General features: G+C 41.0%; 1 protein-coding gene across 1 annotated transcript in view; it reads left to right on the forward strand.

The window, feature by feature from the left end:
- The window catches only part of COL24A1 (collagen type XXIV alpha 1 chain), a 359,199-nt gene that overhangs the window by 203,156 nt on the left and 133,336 nt on the right, over positions 1-22,707 (forward strand). The window contains exons 15-19 of the mRNA XM_040360554.1: positions 6,702-6,755; positions 6,835-6,879; positions 7,117-7,170; positions 11,598-11,651; positions 14,005-14,058. Of these exons, the coding sequence (XP_040216488.1) occupies positions 6,702-6,755; positions 6,835-6,879; positions 7,117-7,170; positions 11,598-11,651; positions 14,005-14,058 (261 nt within the window). The remainder of the gene's footprint in view (positions 1-6,701; positions 6,756-6,834; positions 6,880-7,116; positions 7,171-11,597; positions 11,652-14,004; positions 14,059-22,707) is intronic.

Here is a 22,707-nt window from a genome sequence, read left to right on the forward strand (position 1 = left end):
CCCTCTTCTGTACTGAAATTGCTTACTCTGCACACAGTGAGCATCTCATAGTGTTCATTAGTTGCCACAGCAAGTCAGATATACTTATTATGCCTTATTCCTTGGCTGGAGGATGTCCATAATCATCTAGCGCCTTTCCCCCTTAGCCTTACTGTTTCTGGCCTGTCCCTTACATTCATTAGATCTCATGCAGTGGTGACCACTCCATACAGGATGCAGGGGCGCCGCCCCCCTAATCCATGCGCCTGGGCCCCTAATCTACATGCAGGGCACCAGACACATGGGTTTCAATGTTTTTTTTTAAAGCACATGGTTAGAGCCTGAGGCTCTAATTGGCTTAAAAAAGGGTGAGTTTGTGCGATCTCCCTGCTCTGCATTGCCGCGTGAGTACCGCCCAAACCTGGAGGCTAAGCATTACATGTGAGAGCTACCCAAGGCACTCTACCTCCTCTCAAGAGCCAGCCCACTGTTTCCCTCAGGGCTGAGGGCTCTTGAGAGTAGTACCGAAACAGGGAGCTGTGAAGTTTTTAGAAAGCTATGTAGGTAGCTGGTGGTATATTTTTTTGGGGGGAGCGGCAAACAATCCAAACACCACCACCCTCCTGGTTGGTCGGGTCACAGGAACCCTCCCCACCCCAGCCTTGCACTTACCCTATCTAGGTCATGGGCAGCTTGCTTCCTTCCTCCTGTGTCTCCTCCTACTGGACTTCATGGTGGCTTCTTCTGCATCTCCTCCCTCCTCCTCGAATGACCAATAGGATCACTTCTCCTCTTGGCCAATCGGGTGACGGGTCTCAGGACCTGTTTCCTGATTGGCTGGGAGGAGAATCAGGAAGACAATAGCAAATATTAAAGTGCTATTGTCACACAACTGGGTGAGCCCACCCTTTTTTTGAAGCCAATGCATGTAGATTAGGGGCCGGGCTCATAGATTAGGGGGTGGTGCCCCGTATGAGCAGTCTGCCACTGTGCAGCACCTTACTGGCCCCATCCCACCAGCCTACTTACCTTTTTCCCAGCTTATGTATTGCAGAGGGTGATATAACCATCCTTCTACCGGGTAGACCAAATCTAGTGAGCTGATGCTACTGCATAGTGCAAGAATGACTTCTCATGAGATCTGGGCTACATAGCATTTCTCAGGTTCTCATTGGGAGAATGCTGCCTAGACACCCTGGGGGACTGTATATATTCAAACTTTTCTTCCCACAGGTACATCTTTTCAATACTGTTGTACAGCAAAAAATAAAAGGGCAGGAGACCCTGATTTAATGCTTAGATCTTGTTATTTTACTGTGAACTTGGCTTAAAAATCCTCCAAATTTGCATTTTTTTGCTTCAAGAGTGTCCAATTGTTAGTGTTCCCTGCCATGTGCAGTGGTTTCATCCTCTGACTCCAACAATCCTGGAACTGTTGAATGTCAAAGAGACTGATGAAGCTACAGCTCTGGAACAGAGGGGAGGAAGGAGTTACGGGCCACTGGAAAGGTGACTATTGAAGGTCCCTTTCATCTTGAGTATTTGGAAGAAGGTGATGAGGGAGCTAAGAGAATGGTTTGGGTAATATTTTCAGACGAGGTTCGTGATGTAGCTTGGTGCAGAGCTATTGGTGGTCTTGTATGTTATAGTATTTCTAATATTTTTAGTTTGGCAATATTACGTCATTGGAGGGACTGACAGAGTGGAGTCGTGGGCACTAAACAGGTCGTAGCAACAGTGTCTAGCAACAACATTCATGATGGACTGAAATGGGGATAGTCTGTGTAGAAGTAGGCCAATGAGGAGGGAGTTATGCCGCGTACACATGATCATTTTTCAGCATGAAAGAAAACATTGTATAAAAAAACATGTTTTCCCAACTTCATCATTAAAATGATGTTGCCTACACACCATCGTTTTTAGAAAATGATCTAGCAAAGCGCGGTGACGTACAACACGTACGACGACACTTTAAAGGGGAATTTCCATTCGCCTTTGGGCTGCTTTAGCTGATTCCGTGTTAGTAAAAGACGATTCGCTCTTTTTTGTCTGTTACAGCGTGATGAATGTGCTTACTCCATTATGAACGGTAGTTTTACCAGAACGAGCGCTCCCGTCTCATAACTTGCTTCTAAGCATGCGCGGGGTTTTTTCATCGTTTTAACCCACACACGATCATTTTTTACAACCCGAAAAACGACGTTTAAAACGACGTTAAAAAATGCAGCATGTTCGAATTTATTTTGGGGCGTTTTTCAGAACCTGAAAAATTATGCGAAGCCCACACATGATCATTTTAAATGACGTTTTTGAAAAACTATGTTTTTTTTCATGCTGAAAAATGATCGTGTGTACGCGGCATTACAGTAGTCGAGTCAAGAGATAACAAGGGAGTGAATGAGTAGCTTTGTATTGTCATTTGTATAGAAGGGGCATATTTTAGAAATTATATAGAAGTGAAGGCTACAAGAATTAGATACGGTCTGAAATGTGAGACTGGAAGGAGAGGTCAGAGTGCAGCATTTCACTAAGCACCCTAGTATGAAGATGGAGGTGATACTGAGAGTTAATTATGGACTTCAATGGAAAAGTCAGGTGAGGAGGCACATTGGAGAAGAAATATTATGATCTCAGTTTTGGAAAGACTGAGTTTTAGAAAACATCTATACTGATATGTTGGTAAGTAGTATAATAAAATCAAGATTTGGTAGTACTAATACTCGTGTAATCTCATATTCCACCAATTTACTCATTTTAAAACAAAGACTTACTTTAGCAGTGCAGTGATGGACAGTAACCCAGAGTGGCCAGTCATTAATAATTTTCATCAGTTTAGAATAGGCAGACTAATAAAAACTGTGGGTGCTTTTTGTATGTATGTGTCTTTGATCTGAAGTATCAGCTGCTCTCTTCAAGAGTGTATTGAGTTAAAAAGGCTTGTATTTCAAGTGTGTTGATAGTATTCTCAATGTTTGTATATATATATATATATATATATATATATATATATATATATATATATATATATATATATATATATATATATATATATGTATATATAAAATATAAATATATATATAATTTGTGTGTGTATGTATATATATATATATATATATATATATATTTATGAAAGCTGTAAGATAGGCCACACGTGGTAGATAATCAGGCAATAGTGAGAGGTAAAAATGTTTACATATCCGTTATTATACAACTGTGCATACATTCTACGCGGTATTATAGTATAGTTCTCTAAATATTACCTTTGCAATGCAAGAAACAGGCTCTTTAGCACCACCTGTTGACCATGATGATGTACACATCCAGCTCCGGTTGGTTTGATCTATATTTATATCAAGCCGATCATTTTTTGATATCACAGATAGGGGTTGCTCATGTATACAGGATTATATACAGAAGGTAGCCATGGTCAGATATTGTTGAGTGTTTATTAAAACCTGTCACATATGGGGGCAGGATGAGTTTTGTAAAGACCCCACTGCAGGAATAACCTTTAGGGTATGTGCACACTAGATCCACAGGTTTGTTTAAGTATGTTTTTTTAATTAAAGCAAAAAATGCTCCCTGTAATAGAAGACTAAAGGTTTACTCATAACAGGCATGGCTGCTCTGTACAGTGCCCAAGTATGATTGTCCCCACTTCCCCTCTGGTCTGCACTTGCATTGTGTTGGGCCTGTACATGCTTATTTCATCATCTTTGCAGGTAGACCACAATGATCCCTGCTTTTGTGGTCTGTAAGTGCTCAGTGATCAATGACAGTTTCATGCTTGGGAACGGTTAGCGATCACACCTAGGCATACGGTGCCAAGGTCTCTCCCAACCATGACCCAGACCAACTCTTCCAGGCAGTCTGGGGCAAGATTTACTGAACTGTGCCTGAGCACTGTACAAATCAGTAACACTACACAAACTAACCAGGCTTACAATTCACCTAATGTGAGTACACCCTTATTGCCCAGCCCCTAAGCACTGTAGTTCCATCCAGAGGCCCATATCTCACTGCAGGATACAAAGTAGATCCACAGCGGGCAATGGGGAACCAGATCCGTCACGCCTAGAAGTGTGTCAGAGGGAGAAGGTTCTACTGTAGTGATAACATTTCAAGATAGTGGAGATTTCTGAACAGGTAAGTATTACCAGTCTTCAGAATGGGAGAAGAAACGTAATGCCCTGTACACACAATCGGTTCGTCTGATGAAAAGGGACCGATGGAACGTTTTCATCGGACGAACCAAGCGTGTGTGGACCCCATCAGTTTTTCCACATCGGTGAAAAAAAATAGAACCTGTTTTAAAATTTTCATATGGTGAAAAAAACGATAGAAAAAAACAATCGTCTGTGGGGAAATCCATCTTTATAAAATCCACGGAAGCTCAGAATCAAGTCAACGCATGCTCAGAAGCATTGAACTTCATTTTTCTCTGCACGCCGTTGTGTTTTACGTCACTGCGTTGGACACGATCGGATTTTTAACCGATGGTGTGTAGGCAAGACTGGTGAAAGTCAGCTTCATCGGATATCTGATGAAAAAATCCATCGGTTCGTTTTCATCAGACAAACCGATCGTGTGTACAGGGCATAAAGGAGAGCTCAGTGATGATGCAATGAATCTTTCTTTGTCCAGTAATAGATTCCGGGCATCCTGGACAATGCTTTAGCTACAGTATAGCCTGCAGTGTAGATTGCAGGATCTAGCTATGCAATGTGACAGAAGAGATGGACTTTACTGGCTAAAGTGGATTAAAACACCTTTAGAAAGTAAAACAATTTACTTACTGTAAAAAATTCAGTAATAACTTTTCCTGATATTAATATACAGAGAGCATTAACAAATCTTTATTTGAAATGCAGTCTCAAAAATACAGAACTGTAAACAATTAAAAATATAAAAATTACTTTCACGTAAATAGCATAAGAACTCAAAAGTTAACTCAAAATGTACTGCAGCTTCCCTTTAAAGCACTTTATAAAATATACTAAAGAGCTTTTGGTTATGTTTACACATTATGATGCGGTCCAAGAGACAGACATTTCCCCTGTGCGAGAGAGGACTTCCTGTCATGGCATTGAAATTTATATGTTGATCATTTTAAAAGTTACAGGATACTATTCCAAGTTTTATGACTTTTTACATTTTGTTGTTTTACTAGCTAAAAAAGTTACATAATCTTTCTGGCTGCAATGAATCAGGCTGTTGTTTCTTCTGTAATATGCTTTGTAAATATCTCCAATATGAATAATTTAATTCCTGCATTACCAGAGTTACTTTAGCTAGAAGGTATTAAAGCACTGTCCTCCCCCAGCAATATCCAATCTCCAGTATCACTCAACCTGTCCTCTTCGCTAATTCCCAAGACTTTCTTCCCCCTAACATCTTCTTCACCTCCCATTCTCACTTCCAGGACTTCTCCAGAGCTTCTCCCATCTTCTGGAACTCTCTGCTTCAATCTCCTATTCTGTCCACATTTAGGTGATCCCTGAAAAGTCATCTGTTCCTGGAAGCTTATTCTGCCTCCACCAAAAAAACTGTACTTCTGCCTTCTCAATCAGCTCATCCTTCAAAGTCATTACCTTTAGTGCCACGTGCCCCTCCATCTTAGACTGTGAGCTCCCATGAGCAGGACCCTGCTAATCCTCTTGTATTGAATTGTATTGTAATTGGATCTGTCGAACACTGCACAAACTGTTGGCACAGTTTGTAAATATTGTATTATAATGATAATTAGAATAATCCCTAAATACATACCTTTTTGGCAGGTGTCTTCAGTCTGATCACATGATGGGGGTCATCTTTCTTCTCTTTTGTCCTTAGTAGTGGGTGGGTTCCAAAACCTGTAGAGTACAGTGCCAGGATATGGCACCCTTGTCAGTAATCTCCTGTGAACCAAAAGCAGTTTGTTAATGTCGCCCCAGAGGATTTTTCACTACAATCTGAGTGCACAGAAAGATGGCTGAATAATGCTGGGTGTCATTCAACATAGAAGAAGACAGGGTGCTGGACGTTGGTGCACTTTGGAGTCTTTGGAGGAAAATGCCAGAGATAGGGTGGATTTTGGAGCCTTCACAATGCCATGATTGTCCAGATGTTTGCTCTGTCAGGCCCCGTACACACGTCCGAGGAACTCGACGGGCAAAACACATCGTTTTGCCCGTTGAGTTCCTTGTGAAGCCGCCGAGGATCTCGGCGAGCCGAAATTTGCCATTGAACAACGAGGAAATAGAGAACATGTTCTCTATTTCCTCGCCGAGGTCCTCGTCGGCTTCCTCGGCCGAAAGTGTACACACGGCCGGGTTTCTCGGCAGAATTCAGCTCTGAACCGAGTTTCTGGCTGAATTCTGCCGAGAAACTCGGTCGTGTGTACGGGGCCTCAGACCTAACGCTCAGAGAAGGGGTGTTTTTTAGGGGTTTGAACTGCCTGCCATGCCTGAGTAGGCCTTTAGAGCCAGAAAGAGGCCAACATATGTGACTTTGTATTTTAAAACCTGCTTTGTTTGAGGATCACTGCCAAATTTCAGTAATCTCCACTTGGAGTTGATGCGGTTGTCCTGAGTTTACATTGCAATGAATATAGAGTTTGAGATCTCCTTACTAAATACATAAGGGAGATGCAGCCTTAACATTAGTTTTGGTAGACTGATCCTTTAAACTCATTGAATGTAATCATGTGACCACAGATTATTGTTCAATCTCTTGTCATGCAGGGAGAGGTTGGACCAGCAGGCCCATCTGGACCACCAGGGATTCCTGGTCCTCAGGTATTATAATACAATATCTATATGTGGTAATTACATGTAGGGTTAGGCCAACAAAATAAATCATTATTTTCCCTTTTAGGGCCTTCCAGGAATTATGGGACAGCTTGGACTGAAAGGTGATAAGGTGATCTAAATATTTCTGTTTTCAAAGTGACATATTATTACACATTAAACTCACACTTGTAATGTTAATCACATTTGTTGAAAGAATAATTAACAACAAAGCCTTTTTGCTATGACAGACTTGGCTGAAGTTTGGAATTTTAATTCTATTTAATTCTTGAGAATGTATACAGATATTGCTGCCAGAAAACCTGCAGTGTTGTTGTTATATTATGACTTACAATGATATATTATGTAGGGTGAAGTGGGATTCTCAGGTGAACCAGGAGAGTCTGGCTATCCAGGAGATAAGGTAGGTCATGCATAACAAATTATCAATTATCATTACTTTTATGTTTCTGATGAAAGCTCTGTCAAGATATAATAGTCTTGGACTAAGAGCTGGCCACAATATTCCAAACAGCATCCAAAGCACCTGCATAAAACCTTTTGGCATCAAACTGTGATTTCAGAGATGCAGTTTGATACCCAGTATATCAACAGAGATGAATGGTGAGCATAATGGACATGCTTATGAATGCAATGCACTGGGTCTCAAGCCATTGCTCCAAATAATGTGGTTTAATGCTCATTTGATCATTTGGACACAGTTTGCATAGCAAATATGTTGTTCCCATGTAGGTTTGATTCCTCCACACTATGGCCCGGATTCACATACAGCGGCGCATAGTTATACCGGCGTAGCTGATCGAATATACGCTACGCCGATGTAGCGCAGAGCGGCGAACACAGTATTCACAAAGCACTTGCTCCCAACGTTGTGCCGGCGTAACGTAAATTCGTAGGCGTAAGCCAGCCTAATTCAAAGTAGGTGGAAGTGGCCGTGATCCATTTAAATGAAGCGTGACCCCATGCAAATGATGGGCCGAACAAACGGCGCATGCACCGTCCCGTGGACGCATCCCAGTGCGCATGCTCAGAATCACGTCGAAAATACTCCCTAAGATACGTCGAATCACTGCCTACGACGTGAACGTAACCTACGCCCATCCATATTCATGTACTACTACGTAAACGACGTAAAATACGACGGCTGTTCCCTGGTCCATACCTTTGCATGAGTTGCGCCTCATAGATGGTGAATAACTATATGCCGGACGTAAGCCTTACGTAAACCGCGTATATTAATGCGCTGGGCGCAAGTACGTTTGTGAATCGACGTATCTCACTCATTTGCATATTCAAATCGTAAATCAATGGAAGCGCCCCTTGCGGCCAGCGTAAATATGCGTCCACGATACGACGGCGTAGGAAACTTACGTCGGTCGTAGGAAGCCTATTTTTAGGCGTATCTAGTTCTGTGGGCACGGCGCACAGATACGACGGCGCACATTAACACTTACGCGGCGTATCTCGAGATACGCCGGCGTAAGTGCTACGTGAATCCGGGCCTATATGTTTATAGGATTCAGGTGTAAGTACCTTTTGAGTAGAGATTAATGTGGAGAAATCTGTAGAATATGTTGATATATAGAAAAATATGGGTTGTTAGTTAATTTTAAAAGAAACACGCACTCATACCCAAAGCAAAATATCAGCCCCGCACTGCTTCACATGCCTTTATTTCTGAGGTGTCAAAATAAGTCCCTAAAATAAGTCTTACATAAAGAGCCATCCTTAAGGAAATTTTTAAAACCAAATTCTGATTTTGAATATTAGAATTCTAACTTTTAACTTTTAATGTCATTATTCTGACTTCTAATCTCAGAATTATTACTTTAAAACCTCAGAATTGTAACTTTGAAAATTAGAATTCAGACTTTAGCCTCAGAATTCTGCCTTTAATCACTAAATTCTGATTTTTTTGTTATTATGTCAGAATGCTAAGATAATAAAGTCAGAAGTCTGAGTTTTAATGTCAGAGTTTTAACTTTTAAATTTAAAGTTTTGACATTATTATTTCAGCTTTCTGACTTATTAAAAAATTGAGAATTTAGTAAGTAAAGGCAAAATTGTGGGGTTAAAGTCTGAATTCAAAGTTAAAATTCTGAGTTTTAAAGTCAGAATTCTCAGATTAAAAATCATAAATCTGACAAAAAAAGTTTAAAGTTAGAGTTTTGAGATTAAAAGTCAGAATTCTATTTCATACATTTTCTTTAGGATAGCCCCAGGACTCTTTATGTAAGACTTTGTTTTGGGGACTGTATACTGGTTTTATTAGACACTTTTCTTCCCATCTTCTGTGATAAATTTAGAGTTGAAATTGAAAAGAAACACACACATACCTTAAGCCTTGTACACGCGATCAGTCCATCCGATGAGAACGGTCTGATGGATGGTTTTCATCGGTTAACCGATGAAGCTGACTGATGGTCCATCGCGCCTACACACCATCGGTTAAAAAAACGATCGTGTCAGAACGCGGTGACGTAAAACACGACGTGCTGAAAAAAAAGAAGTTCAATGCTTCCAAGCATTCGTCGACTTGATTCTGAGCATGCGTGGATTTTTAACCAATGGTTGTGCCTACTAACGATCATTTTTTTCCCATCGGTTAAATTTAAAGCAAATTTGCTTTTTTTAACCGATGGTTAAATAACCTCTGGGGCCCACACACGATCGGTTTTGACCGATGAAAACGGTCCATCAGACCGTTGTCCTCTGTTTAACCTATTGTGTGTACAAGGCCTTAATCAAAATATCAGCCCCACACTGTTTCTCGTGCCCTCGTTTCATAGGTGTCAAAAGAAGCCACTAAAATACTTTTCTTCCAGAAAATGTTTCTCTATGTGGACGAGCCTTGGGGCCATTCTAAAGGAAATTTATGAAAAAAAAATCAGACTTTTAATCTCAAAATTCCAATATCAAAACTCAAAATTCTGGTTGTTACTGAGAATTCTGACTTTGCAACTCAGAAGTGTACCTTCCAAACTTAGAGTTCTGACTTTAAATTCAGAATTCTGCCTTTAATCAGAGAATTCTGGGGTTTTTATTAAGACAAAATACTAAGATAAAAATTCTGAATTCTGAATTTTAATCTCAAAATTCTAACTATGAAATGTTACTAAACCTAAAAACGTTTGTTTATCTTAATGCATTGATAAAAAACTTTTCAGTGTTTCTGTTTGAAGGGGATGAGAGGGGAGAAGAGATCAGCTCTGTGCAGGGCTGCGTCTTTTCTCCCCTTACTTCCTCTTTACACTGCATTTGAACAGCAGCAGGAGCCAACTCTCTAAAAAATACAAAGGCATAATGAGCTCATTATGAAATAGTTACATTAGAACAAAGTGGTTGCAGTGGTCCCCGTACACCGCTGTGACCGGCGACATGTCCCAGGTTATTTCTGGGTTCGCAGGCTTCGGCGCTGTAATTGCCGGATGACATCCGCACATGCAGATGGAGTGAATATCTCCTAAACGGTGCAAGTTTAGGGGATATTCACGGAACCTACTGGTAAAGACTTATAGGTAAAAGTGGTAGTAAAGGGTTTACAACCACTTTAACCACTTCAGCCCTGGACCATATTGCTGCTCAATGACCGGGCCCCTTTTTGCGATTCGGCACTGCGTCACTTTAACTGACAATTGCGCAGTCGTGCGACGTGGCTCCCAAACAAAATTGGCGTCCTTTTTTTCCCACAAATAGAGCTTTCTTTTGGTGGTATTTGATCACCTCTGCGGTTTTTATTTTTTGCGCTATAAACAAAAATAGAGCGACAATTTTGAAAAAAAATTATATTTTTAACTTTTTGCTGTAATAAATATCCCCCAAAAATAAATAAAAAAATAAGCGTTTATTTATTGGTTTGCGCAAAAGTTATAGCGTCTACAAAATAGGGGATAGTTTTATGGCCTTTTTATTAAAAATTTTTGTTTACTAGTAATGGCGGCGATCAGCAATTTTTATCGGTACTACGACCTTATGGCGACACTTCGGACACTTTTGACACATTTTTGGGACCATTGGCATTTTTATAGCGATCAGTGCTATAAAAATGCATTGATTACTATAAAAATGCCACTGTTAGGGAAGGGGTCAACACTAGGGGGCGAGTTAGGGGTTAAGTATGTTCCCTGGGTGTGTTCTAACTGAAGGGGGGGAGGGACTGACTTGGGGAAATGACTGATCGCTGTTCATACATTGTATGAACAGACAATCAGGCATTTCTCCCCCTGACAGGACCTGGAGCTGTGTGTTTACACACACAGCTCCCGGTTCTCGCTCTGTAACAAGCGATCGCGGGTGCCCGACGGTGATCGTGCCTGCCGGGCACACGCGTTGGGGACCGGGGGCGCGCACGCGCCCCTATTGGCTGATTTGCGAGACGACGTAATATTACGTGATCTCGCGCAGCCGAGCCGACCTGCCGCTGTAAAACGGTGGCGGCTGGTCTGCAAGCGGTTAAAGCTCAACATCACCTGTCCTTACCTATTTGAATTTTCTTATGCTGTAGAGTGGGATAATTAGATATGTAAATTGTTTTTTATTAGACATTTTTCTCCCATTTCCTGTGTCCACTTTGAGTGGAAAAAAATTCAGACTTTCTACTTCCTGCCACAGAGAAAGCGAGTTGCAGTTAAGAAACCCGAGTACTTGGAGCATACAGGATTTGTTTAATTGTTAAAATTGATCTTAGTACACATATAAATATTTGTGACACTACGTTCATTCAAATAGTTATTATTTTATCATGTTTTATCATGTTTCTTATGATATTATCTGAAATTAAAACTGATATATATATATTGTCTTGTTGTTGACTCTTTATTTTCTCAACAGGGAGTGATAGGTTTGCTAGGGCCACCAGGACCGAAAGGAAAACAAGGACCTCCGGTATGTCAGCCTGTTTTAGTTTACAAGTAAGATCAACAATAAGAATGCTACTCAGAATGTTTTTATGTAGAGTTGAGGTTTTACTCGGTGTGAGTTCATAGAAATCTCATTCAGCAATTTGTGAGAGAACTGCGGATGAAGAACTTAGATTTATAAAAGAACTGTACTGTCAACTAAGTGTACATGTTATCAAAATAAGACATTTTGGGAACGAAAGGCTCGATATCAGAGTCTATAACACCCTATAGAAACAGGCACTTAAAAAACTGCAGTGGGGAGGAAGTAGTTTAGTCTGTACAATTGAAACAGCTGTCAATGGATGCCTTGCTCTTCTTTTCAGAGGCATCTCAGCTATCAGTGGCAGAAGTATGCACCTGGGTAGAGAAACACTTTAATGTATTGAAGTTAATCTGGGGCCAGGTTATAGATATTTAAGTATTTTACTTATTCCTAAAGACTCAAGGATGGAGAGCAGGGTAAGCTGAGCTGCTGAGTCACTGCTTAAAAGAGAGGAGCTGGGTGAGCTGAGCTGCTGCACGAATAACATGTATGCCTTCAGTGCTTCTGCTATGAAATTATAGAATGGATTTCTCCACAGCACTGGAGGCTTGTTTTAACATTCATGGGCTACTTGTTAGGATTATGTAAGGATGTGAATGTCTAAAACCTAGCCCCAAGTTCACTTTACTATATCTATTAGATATTTTGCAGATTTGCAAGGGGTAGCACCAAAATAGGGTAGAGATTCCTACTAAGAAATTAAATTCTATAGCATTGTAACATGTAATGTCTTACAACCAAAAATACTTAATGTGTGACTATTTTTGATTTAAATGCAGTTGACATTTCAATGAAAGTGTTTGATGATGTAGTTAGGGTCAGTGATAACCCCCATAACTAACAGAGCAAGTTTATTTAATGAAGTTAGAGAGAATTCCTAATATAAAGAGAGGATTGGAGAAATTATTTAAACAGGGATTTCTATTTTCATTAGTTGGGAATGAAAATGGAAAAGTTCTCTGTAAAGAGGCCACTTATGTCTGACAATGGGAGTTAGGCATGCCCTACTCCTTTAGTAAACCAACCTTGTTTTGCCTGTGTTGTTGCTCTGGAGGTTTCCCTTGCTCCCCTAGCATAGGAGCACCCTGAATAATGCAGGCTTCCCCAAAATGGAAACCCAATAAAGGGTCAAAATCCGTGAAAGCGAGGTAGGGGGAGAGTGAAAATTCTTAGTGATCAGTTTGACAAATAGTTAGTTAATAAGCTATTTAACTAATTTATCTAGGCAGTTTAAGTTTACCATTTGTTAGTAGATGGTAAAGGGTTAAACCACCTAATGGTCAGTTTACAGGAATGTTTATTATTTACAGGTCGGGCATTCTTAAAAAGTAGTTCCACTATGTTTTTAAATGTATTTTATGTTGTAGCAAATTGCACCATAAGATTATTAAATCTCAGGATGGGAGGGGATATGTGTAAAGCTGATCATTCTTAATTAAACTGCTGAAGTTCACTTAGTAGGTGGCCCTGTCAGCAACCTCCCGCCAGACACCCTTTAATTAAAAATTGTATGGAAAATTGTTGGCCTACAACAACTGTATCCTGTGGGATGAACAAACAAACATTACCACTTTATGGCCAACTTAAGCTGGGATTGGTATTGAAGAGATCGTATCTTTAAAGAGGGGGTTCACCCTATAAAACATTTTTTCTAGCATTAAATTAAGCATAGTAGCGCGAGCTACAGTATGCCTTTATTTTTATTTTTTTGCCCCGTACTCACCGTTTAATCCTATAGTGAAGATTCAGACTCCCCGCGGGGAATAGGCGTTCCTATCCAGAGGGAAGATGATTGACGGCCGGCTATGGCGCGTCACGCTTCTCCAGAAATAGCCGAAATAGGACTTGGCTCTTCATGGCGCCTGCGCGTAGTCTGTGCGCAGGCGCCGTATAGCGCCGTGAAGAGCCGAGACCTACTCTGGCTATCTTCGGGGAGCGTGACGCGCCATAGCCGGCCGTCAATCATCTTCCCTCTGGATAGGAACGCCCATTCCCCGCGGGGAGTCTGAATCTTCACTAAAGGATTAAACAGTGAGTACGGGGCAAAAAAAATAGATAAAGGCATACTGTAGCCCACGCTACTATGCTTAATTTAATGCTAGAATGTTGTTATTGAGGGTGAACCACCGCTTTAAAGTTCTAAAGGGATCAAGGGAGGGGTTATCTGATGTAATTGTACTTACCCTTCAATTATGGCTGTTAAGTACTCACCCTTCAATGTGTGGGTGCTTGCAAATATAACTGTAACATATTTATAACATAATCGTTATTAACATAATTGATTTTTTTCCAGGGAAAAATTGGCGATCGAGGACCACAGGGGTTGCCAGGCCCTCCTGGACCTGAGGTAACAACAGCATTATCCAAACAAGCATAACCATTTATTGTTGTGTTTGAAATAAAGTATAATTTAAAAAAAAAATTAATTACATTTTTAACTGTGATGTGTTTGTTAGGAAAAGTGATTTGTGCATTGTTTAACATGAAGAACAGTAGAGTGTCCTGTCACCATATACACAAAAATAATATATGTATAGAAATTAAAAGGTTTAAAAAAGAAATCCTTCAAATCACTCTTAAACAGAGTTTAAGGTGACAGAAAAGAGCAATAACAGAAACACTTACAAAACTGTCATTTTGAAAGCCATGTTTTAGTTACTATTATGTCACGTGATCGGGCTTATAAGACAAATAATAAATAATGTGCAAAGTGCATTAAAGTGTATCTATAGACAAAACTTTTTAGTTTTGCTTTGGATAGAGTAGGGAAGAATTACAGTAGAACTCCTGCCAGGGTTTATTACTATCTCTTCACTAGGTAGAATAATCTTCTTTATTTGGACAAAGAAAATAAAAAAATATTAGAAAGTAATAGAAATTTCTAAACTGTCGAAAAAAAGTGTTCACCAGAACAAGAGGTAAAGAAAAATCTTTTACTGTGGACTGTTCACATAGATTTTTTGATGCTTTTTTAGGACAGGAAGTGAAGGGAAAGCTTTCATTTGGACAAAGAAAACAAAACATATAAAATGATAGGGGATGTGGCTGACCATTGCCTTTTTGTTCTTGATTATTGTATGCTTGTTGGGCTGGTTGTACAAAAGACTTGAAGGTATCTTAGCTACCGGATGAAACACAGGCTTTTCCCTCCCAGGGTTCCCTTATATAGTCAGGTGACAGAAGTTGCCTGTTCTTATAGCCAAATGTGGTGGCCCTTTTTTGTCATTTGCCTTTTGATTGTACACTAATGTAGCTCCTCCTCTTGGCCAAATGTTACTGCCTTACAAATGCCATTTTAATTTTCTATTACTAAATATATAGGTGTTTTACCCTTCTCAAGACCATCCAAAATTAAAGTATTTAATTTTGGCTAAAGTCATGTTAACCCATGGCAACCAATTACCAGTCTAGTGTAGTGATCGTCAACAAATAAAAAGCTATTGGGCTATTGGATTTTTATATTTCATTGTTGCGTTTTGAACTGGCTTGAAAAAAAAAACTCTTGTAGGGTTTTGGCTACAGTTACCTCTTAATTGTTGAGCCAAATTACCCAAAACGACATGTTTATACTTGGCGAAAGGCACTATTACCACCCATTAACCTTTGCTATGTTAGATTACATTATTAATAAAGACTGATTACTGTTTACATTGGATAATCAGGAGCTTGTCCTGATTGATTAGAAAGTACACCATTCCTAAGAAAATAGGCGAAGCATACATAGAAAAACACCAGAAAAGATTTTTGATGTATGAGCGACTTTTAAAATAGTAAATTGGCCATACCATGTATTTCTAGAAAAATGTAGGGTATGTGAACCAGTGGTTCATGGAATGTTTAAAATTAAACTCAACCACCCCTCCCCCCACTCTCTTTTTCCCATTAAGGTCATTACTGTTCTTTGTGTGCATTCTTGTTGGCAAAACGTCCTCGTTTACCCTATGTTGAGAGCTGACAACCTCAACCAGGGTTCTCCAGGGGATCCTATGGGTTCTTTGATCTGTGGCAAAGCCAGCAGCATGATCATGACACCAATTATCTATTATCAATTGTAGAGAAGGCATTTTGACCATTAGTGTAAGGGTTGCATTCTTTCTACTGATGAACCCTGTATAATCAGTTTTAGAAAAGGATTCCCCGGAACCTAAAAAACATTTTACTGGTTGCTCTAGAGTAAAGAAAGTTGAGAAAGGTTGAGGAGGGCTGTCACAGTCGGTGTCAGGAAAGGTTCCTTCCGCTGGTGACACTGCCTGATATTTGGCGTGCAGTACTGTGGTCCACCAGCAGGTGTCTCCTGGCAGTCTGGAACTGCCAGGGGAGCTCTCCCCTGGTGGTGTTATTATGTGATCTTTGGGCCGCAGTACTGGCGTCCACCAGCGGGGGGTTCCTGGCAGTGTGGGGCCGACATATCCTGCAATTAGGCGTCACCTGAGACTGATTGCAGGAGATGTGTACAAATACCCGGCAAGTGCACTCACACACTGCCCTGGTATTATCCTTGTGCCCTGATACCTGATACCGTTGTATCTGTTCCTGCATCCCTGGATCCTTTCCCTGCTGCCTGATTCCTTCCTTCTTGTCCCTGTCTGTCTATTTCTGGTTCCCCATCTGCTGTTCTCCTGTTATTGATCCCTGGCCTGGCTTGACTACGACTCTGGTTCTCCCCTTGCTACATATGCTGGTTAGTTACTGTCACTGTTTGGGTTGTTTGGTTTGTTCACGTATTGTATTGGTGGTGCATTCACATTTATATTTATTTACCTTAAATAAACATACTTACTTTACCTATTTCTGTTTGCGGTTTCCTCTGTTGCAGTCCACACAGTTCTGGTCACTTCTGATACATGGCAGTCGGATATGTTTTGAATGGATCTGCTTGGATCACAGACAACTTACTTACTTTTGTCCAGTACTAAAAAATGGTTTTGGTGGAATCCCAACTAAAGGGGACCCTTGTATAGAATATACAGTGCCTTATACAGTATATATAATACAATTTAAATTTTAGCGCTTTTGTTTCCTTTATTTTCACCTGGTGATCCTGCCAGTAACACACTTGCTTGTCCATAACATAGAACAGAATGGTTCTGTAGTCCACAGAGAACACTGTAGTAGATAACTGTGTAGCACAGCCAAAGAACACAGGAAGTTATCAGCTCACCGGATTTCTGAACAACAGGTATTTTCTAACTCATCTAACTGACAAAATCTTCCAATTACATATTCAACAGAACAAAAGGGAGCAAAAAGAGAAGTTTATTGTCGGGTTTACATACACTGTAAAAGTCATGGATCAGTATGACAGCAAGGCAGCTAGCATTTTCTGAAGGCAACATTAGCAATGGCAGCTTTCCTGTTTCCTATAAGCTAGGATTTCCTTTATTAGTTACAGGCATATACAAAGGCTTCCTCTACTTTATGTAGCTATGAAGAAGATACTAATTGCTTGCAGGGGTACCCTGGCTTTATTTCCATAACATACTTACCAGCTGTTTCCTTAATCCCCTCAGGTGAGTCCATTACAGTATGCATAGTAAATCCAGATCTTCCTGTCCTCATCACATTTTCCTCCCAGATCTCCTATGTGACGAATTGTCCTCTATGTCCCTTCTTTTGGAGCAGGATTTGAATGCTAATAGTTAGAAAACCTCTCAAAGGAAGATGAAAATCAATACCAGACAGCTTCAGATCATCTCTGGCCATGACAATTAACTTGTTAAGTGCCTTGTGCTGACCAAATTGACAGTGATCTTGGCTGTGGCTCTTAAACGCATGGCAAAATGTACACTTGGATAGGTATTAAACATGACCGAACCTTGAGCAGGTTAAAAAATGTATCCACTGTACATCTGAGACCCGTGTCACAATTTGGAAAATGTGATTAGGGATGGAGGAGAAAGGTCAACCCCAAATCTCTATTAAAAGCAAAGTTATCCTTCAAGGCTTTACTTCAGTACAACTCAAAATTAAATACCATAGAGTCTTACTGGGAAGTGGAACTACCATTGACTTTAAAATATCATAGTTTGATTCCTCTTCTACAGGGGTATCTTAGTTGCTACAGGTTAGGACTATTACTATTAAGCACAAAATTGTTTATAAAATCTAAATATATATAATTGTTTTATGCTTAGGCCCCATACACACGAGAGGATTTATCCGCGGATACGGTCCAGCGGACCGTATCCGCGGATAAATCCTCTCGAGGATTTCAGCAGATTTCTATGCGATGGCGTGTACACACCATCGCATTGAAATCCGCGCCGAAATCCTCTGGCGATGACGTGTCGCGCCGTCGCCGCGATTATGACGCGGCGACGGGCGCGACGCTGTCATATAAGGAATTCCACGCATGCGTCAAATCATTACGACGCGTGCGGGGAATCCCTTTGGACGGATGGATCCGGTGAGTCTGTACAGACGAGCGGATCCATCCTTTGGGATGGACTTCAGCAGATGGATTTGTTGAGCATGTCAGCAAATATTCATCTGCTGGAAATCCATCCCAGGGGAGATTTATCCGCGGATAAATATCCGCCGGAGTGTACACACCATAGAATCTATCCGCTGAAACCCATTCGATGGGATTTATCTGCGGATAGATTCTATGGTGTGTATGGGGCCTTAGGGTCTTAAACATGCTACAGTCCCCTATGCATAAATCATATTATCATTAATTATAAACTGCTGTCCATCTCATGTCTATTGTCAATTATCTGCAGTTTTGAGACCACCTATTCTGTGGTTTTGCTACTCAGGTATTCCCAGCTCCACCCATTTCTGGCTTTCTCTATATAAGGCAAATATTTATATGCCAGGACCATCTCTCTCTCTCAAGCATTAAAGTGGAAGTTCAGGAAAATCCCAACTACACCCAAACTTGCTCCCACCCCCATTCTAAGCCTATTTTAACTACTCTGTGAAAGGAAAGATGTTTATACATACAGTATCTCACAAAAGTGAGTACAGCACTCACATTTTTTGTAAATATTTTATTATATCTTTTCATGTGACAACACTGAATAAATGACACTTTGCTACAATGTAAAGTAGTGAGTGTACAGCTTGTATAACAGTGTAAATTTGCTGTCCCCTCAAAATAACTCAACACACAGCCATTAATGTCTAAACCGCTGGCAACAAAAGGGAGTACACCCCTAAGTGAAATGCTGCAGCTCAGTTTCAGAGTCTTGGTAATCTTCTTATAGCCTAGACCATCTTTATGTAAAGCAACAATTCTTTTTTTTTTCAGATCCTCAGAGTTCTTTGCCATGAGGTGCCATGTTGAACTTACATTGACCAGTATGAGAGAGTGAGAGCAATAACACCAAAATTAACAAACCTGCTTCCCATTCACACCTGAGACCTTGTAACATGAGTGAGTCACATGAGACCTGGGAGGGAAAATGGCAAATTAGGCCCAATTTGGACATTTTCACTTAGGGGTGTACTCACTTTTTTGACTGTTTAGACATTAATAGCTGCGTGTTGAGTTATTTTGAGGGGGCAGCAAATTTACACTGTTATACAAGCTGTACACTCACTACTTTACATTGTAGCAATGTTTCATTTCTTCATTGTTGTCACATGAAAAGATATAATAAAATATTTACAAAAATGTAAAGGGGTGTACTCACTTTTGTGAGATACCGTACCTATTCTTAGGACGCTCCGGTTTGGTCACATGATTGGCTTCCAGCGGCAGCTTCAGTGTAGAGGAGGGACATCCGACAACAGATACTCCATAATAAGCCCATGGGTGATGATACTGCATAGGCTCTGCAGCCATTGATGGCAAACTCTTTTCTTCACTTAATCCAGCCGCTGGGGAGATCATTTGATCGGACCAGAGCACCTTCAGAATAGGTAAGTATAGACTTCTTTCCTTTTACAGGGTAGTTAGAATAGTCTGTGGGTGGGAGCAGGTTTAAGTATAGTTGGGATTTAACTGAACTACTGCTTCAAGAAACTATTATTTTTTTACCCCTTCTCACGTATAATCAGTAGTGCTATTTTTTTCTTCCTGTGCTCTGCTTTGTAACCACAGAGTAATGTGCCATTAAACTACACAATGATGTGTGCACTGTATCTAAAGAATTTGGACCATACCTTCCACAGCTCTTTAAAGTGTACGTAAAGCCAAATTTGTTTTCTAGTTCTGAATAGAGAGGCAAAGAGTTAACAATATCCAGTTTTTATAGCATTCTGTGTCTCCTCAGGGGAGGTTCAGCAACTCAATTTGTCCTGGTGATCATTGGTACTGGGACAGAAAGTGATAGGAATTCCAAATTTTACGGTTATTAACAGAAATAGAGGGGAAACGTTGGGACATTTGCTTTGGCAACCACCATGAAGTTGGTAAATTCCCCTCACTTTGGAGAGATTTCCCCTCACTTGCTGTTGTGTCTCTGGGAACATAGGCAGAAAAAATACAGCGTTCTGAAAGATGGAGAAGGCAGAGTGATAAAGAGATGAGTTCATCACTATGCTGTTTCACCCATCACTGCCCAGTCACAGGCTGGGCAGGTTCTGGATGACTAGGGCTTAGGCCTCGTACACACGACCGAACATGTCTGCTGAAACTGGTCCGCGGACCAGTTTCCGCGGACATGTTCGGTCGTCTGTATGGCCGACCGGACAATTTTCCGGTGGATCGGACAGGTTTCCAGCGGACAAATGTTTCTTAGCATGCTAAGAAACATGTCCGCTGGAAGCTTGTCGGTCGGACATGTTCGGTCGTCTGTACGACTCACCGGACATGTCCGCTCGGCCGAAAGCCCTCGCATGCGTCGAAGTGATTCGACGCATGCGTGGAAGCATTGACCTTCCAGGGTCGCGCGTGTCTGCGGGAAATTTGGTCTGATGGTGTGTACAGCCATCAGACCAAAAACCGCCAGCGGACATGTCCGATGAAAACGGTCCGTGGACCGTTTTCAACGGACATGTCCCGTCGTGTGTACGAGGCCTTAGAGGAAGTAAGTTGAATGATGCTGGCCATCGGAGTCTAGCGTCTTGATTGAAATACTACAGGGGAAAAAAAATCTCTGGATCGAAGGATAATTTTGCAGAAAATCTGTTTTTTATTGGATTAATATTTTTTTATCTTGTTATTTTTCAGCGACATTCTGCTTTAAAAAATACCTGTCCGGCTTCCGCAATGCTAAAATCCACTGTAGTGCAGAGAGGAGCTTCCTAAATAATGTTCAGCATCCACCATCTCCCTACCTGATCTGTGCCTCATGTACCGTTGTGTCCATCTGCAGCCTTATGATCTCCAGCGCTGTGATATGCAGTCTAGTCGGAGGCCGTGTAGTGTAACAAAGCCCCGCCTCGTCCCTGACGGAACACTGACTTAGCAGTGAATCAGTGTTCCGCCTATCAAGGACGAGGAGGAGGCGGGGCTTTGTTACACTGCACAGCCGCCGACTGGACTGACGTCACAGCGCCGGGAGATCAAGCGCACGAGACTGCAGATGGACACAGACTCGAGTATAAGCCAAAAAATTTGCTGAAAAACTTGGCTTATACTCGAGTATATACAGTACCCATTTAAGTCTAGGTTTACACTGAATTTCCTGCTAAGTTTAAATCAAGCAACCTTTAAACTAACTTCTATGGTAGACCAATTTATATCTGTAAATACTGCAAAATTTCCTGCATTTAAGTCCATGTGTCAACACCATGGCAATTGAAAAGATGTCATATGACAGATGATAACATTTCATTTATCCCTGCACATGTTAAAGATTGTTTACATCACCCCAGTTTACCTATTTCCAAATATCACTATTGAGTTGCAAACAGTCCAGTTTCCCATTCCACCCATGTCATCTTGTTCATTATCACACTGAGAAAGTTGGTGTTGGCTTAACAGATTGGCCGTAGATGCCAGGACTTATTTTATTTCCCAGGCACTTTTCTCACAACGCAAATTAAAAAATACAGATATAGTTGTAATATTATTATTATATGTCTAATAGTGTTCCAATCATGAATTCCAAGACAAGCAGTGTGTTGGCCTGGGGCAGGTTACATAAAATATATAAACACTTGTGCGCACTCATAAAGTTATTAGCATACACAAATATACATAATCAAATCCCCATGAATGGCTTCCAACTATATGAAAAAAGTCATGTATAAATACTCCAGTTAAATGTATATAAAGATCCAGGCAAAATAAAAAGAAATTAATCATATGTAGGATTGTTACTTGGGGTGTGTGGCCGCTCATGGAATGAAAGACACAGGGCCAGATTCTCTAAGATTCTGCGTTGGCGTAGTGTAAGCCATTTACACCACGCCACCGCAACTTACTGGAGCAAGTGCCGTATTCTCCAAGCACTTGCTCCGTAATTTGCGACAGCGTAGTGTGTATGGCCGCGTAATTCAAAGGGGGCGGCTTGTATTCAAATTAAGCGCGCCTTTGCGCCGATCGAACTGCGCATGCGCCGGGCAGAAAAAGAGCCCAGTGCGCATGCTCCAGCTCACGACGGAAAACATTGACATTGACGTAAAGTCGTATTCGCGGACGACTTAGTAAAACAACGTAACCGACGGAAAAAGACGACGCTGACCCGACGCCAAACTTAACATGGCATACGGCGGAGTGGCGTAAGATTACCCCTCATATAGCAGGGGTAACCTTACGCTTACGGAAACTACGTAAACGATGACTACGCTGCGCAAATTCGTTCGGGAATCGGCGTATCAGGCTCATTTGCATAGTCAAATGAGAACTGAACGTAAACGCCACCTAGCGGCCAGCGTCGAATTACATCTAAGACCCGACGGTGTAAGTGACTTACACCTGTCGGATCTTGGCCGTATCTATGCGAAAATGATTCTAGGAATCATACGCATAGATACCCGGGGCCAAAAACAGAGATACGACGGTGTTTCCTGAGATACACAGTCGTAACTCTTTTGAGAATCTGGCCCACAGTCACAATATAGTACTGACAAGAAATTCTGGGTTGTACGATGTATATATTTT

This window comes from Rana temporaria, chromosome 7, assembly GCF_905171775.1.
Source record: "Rana temporaria chromosome 7, aRanTem1.1, whole genome shotgun sequence".
Classification (NCBI taxonomy): domain Eukaryota; kingdom Metazoa; phylum Chordata; class Amphibia; order Anura; family Ranidae; genus Rana; species Rana temporaria.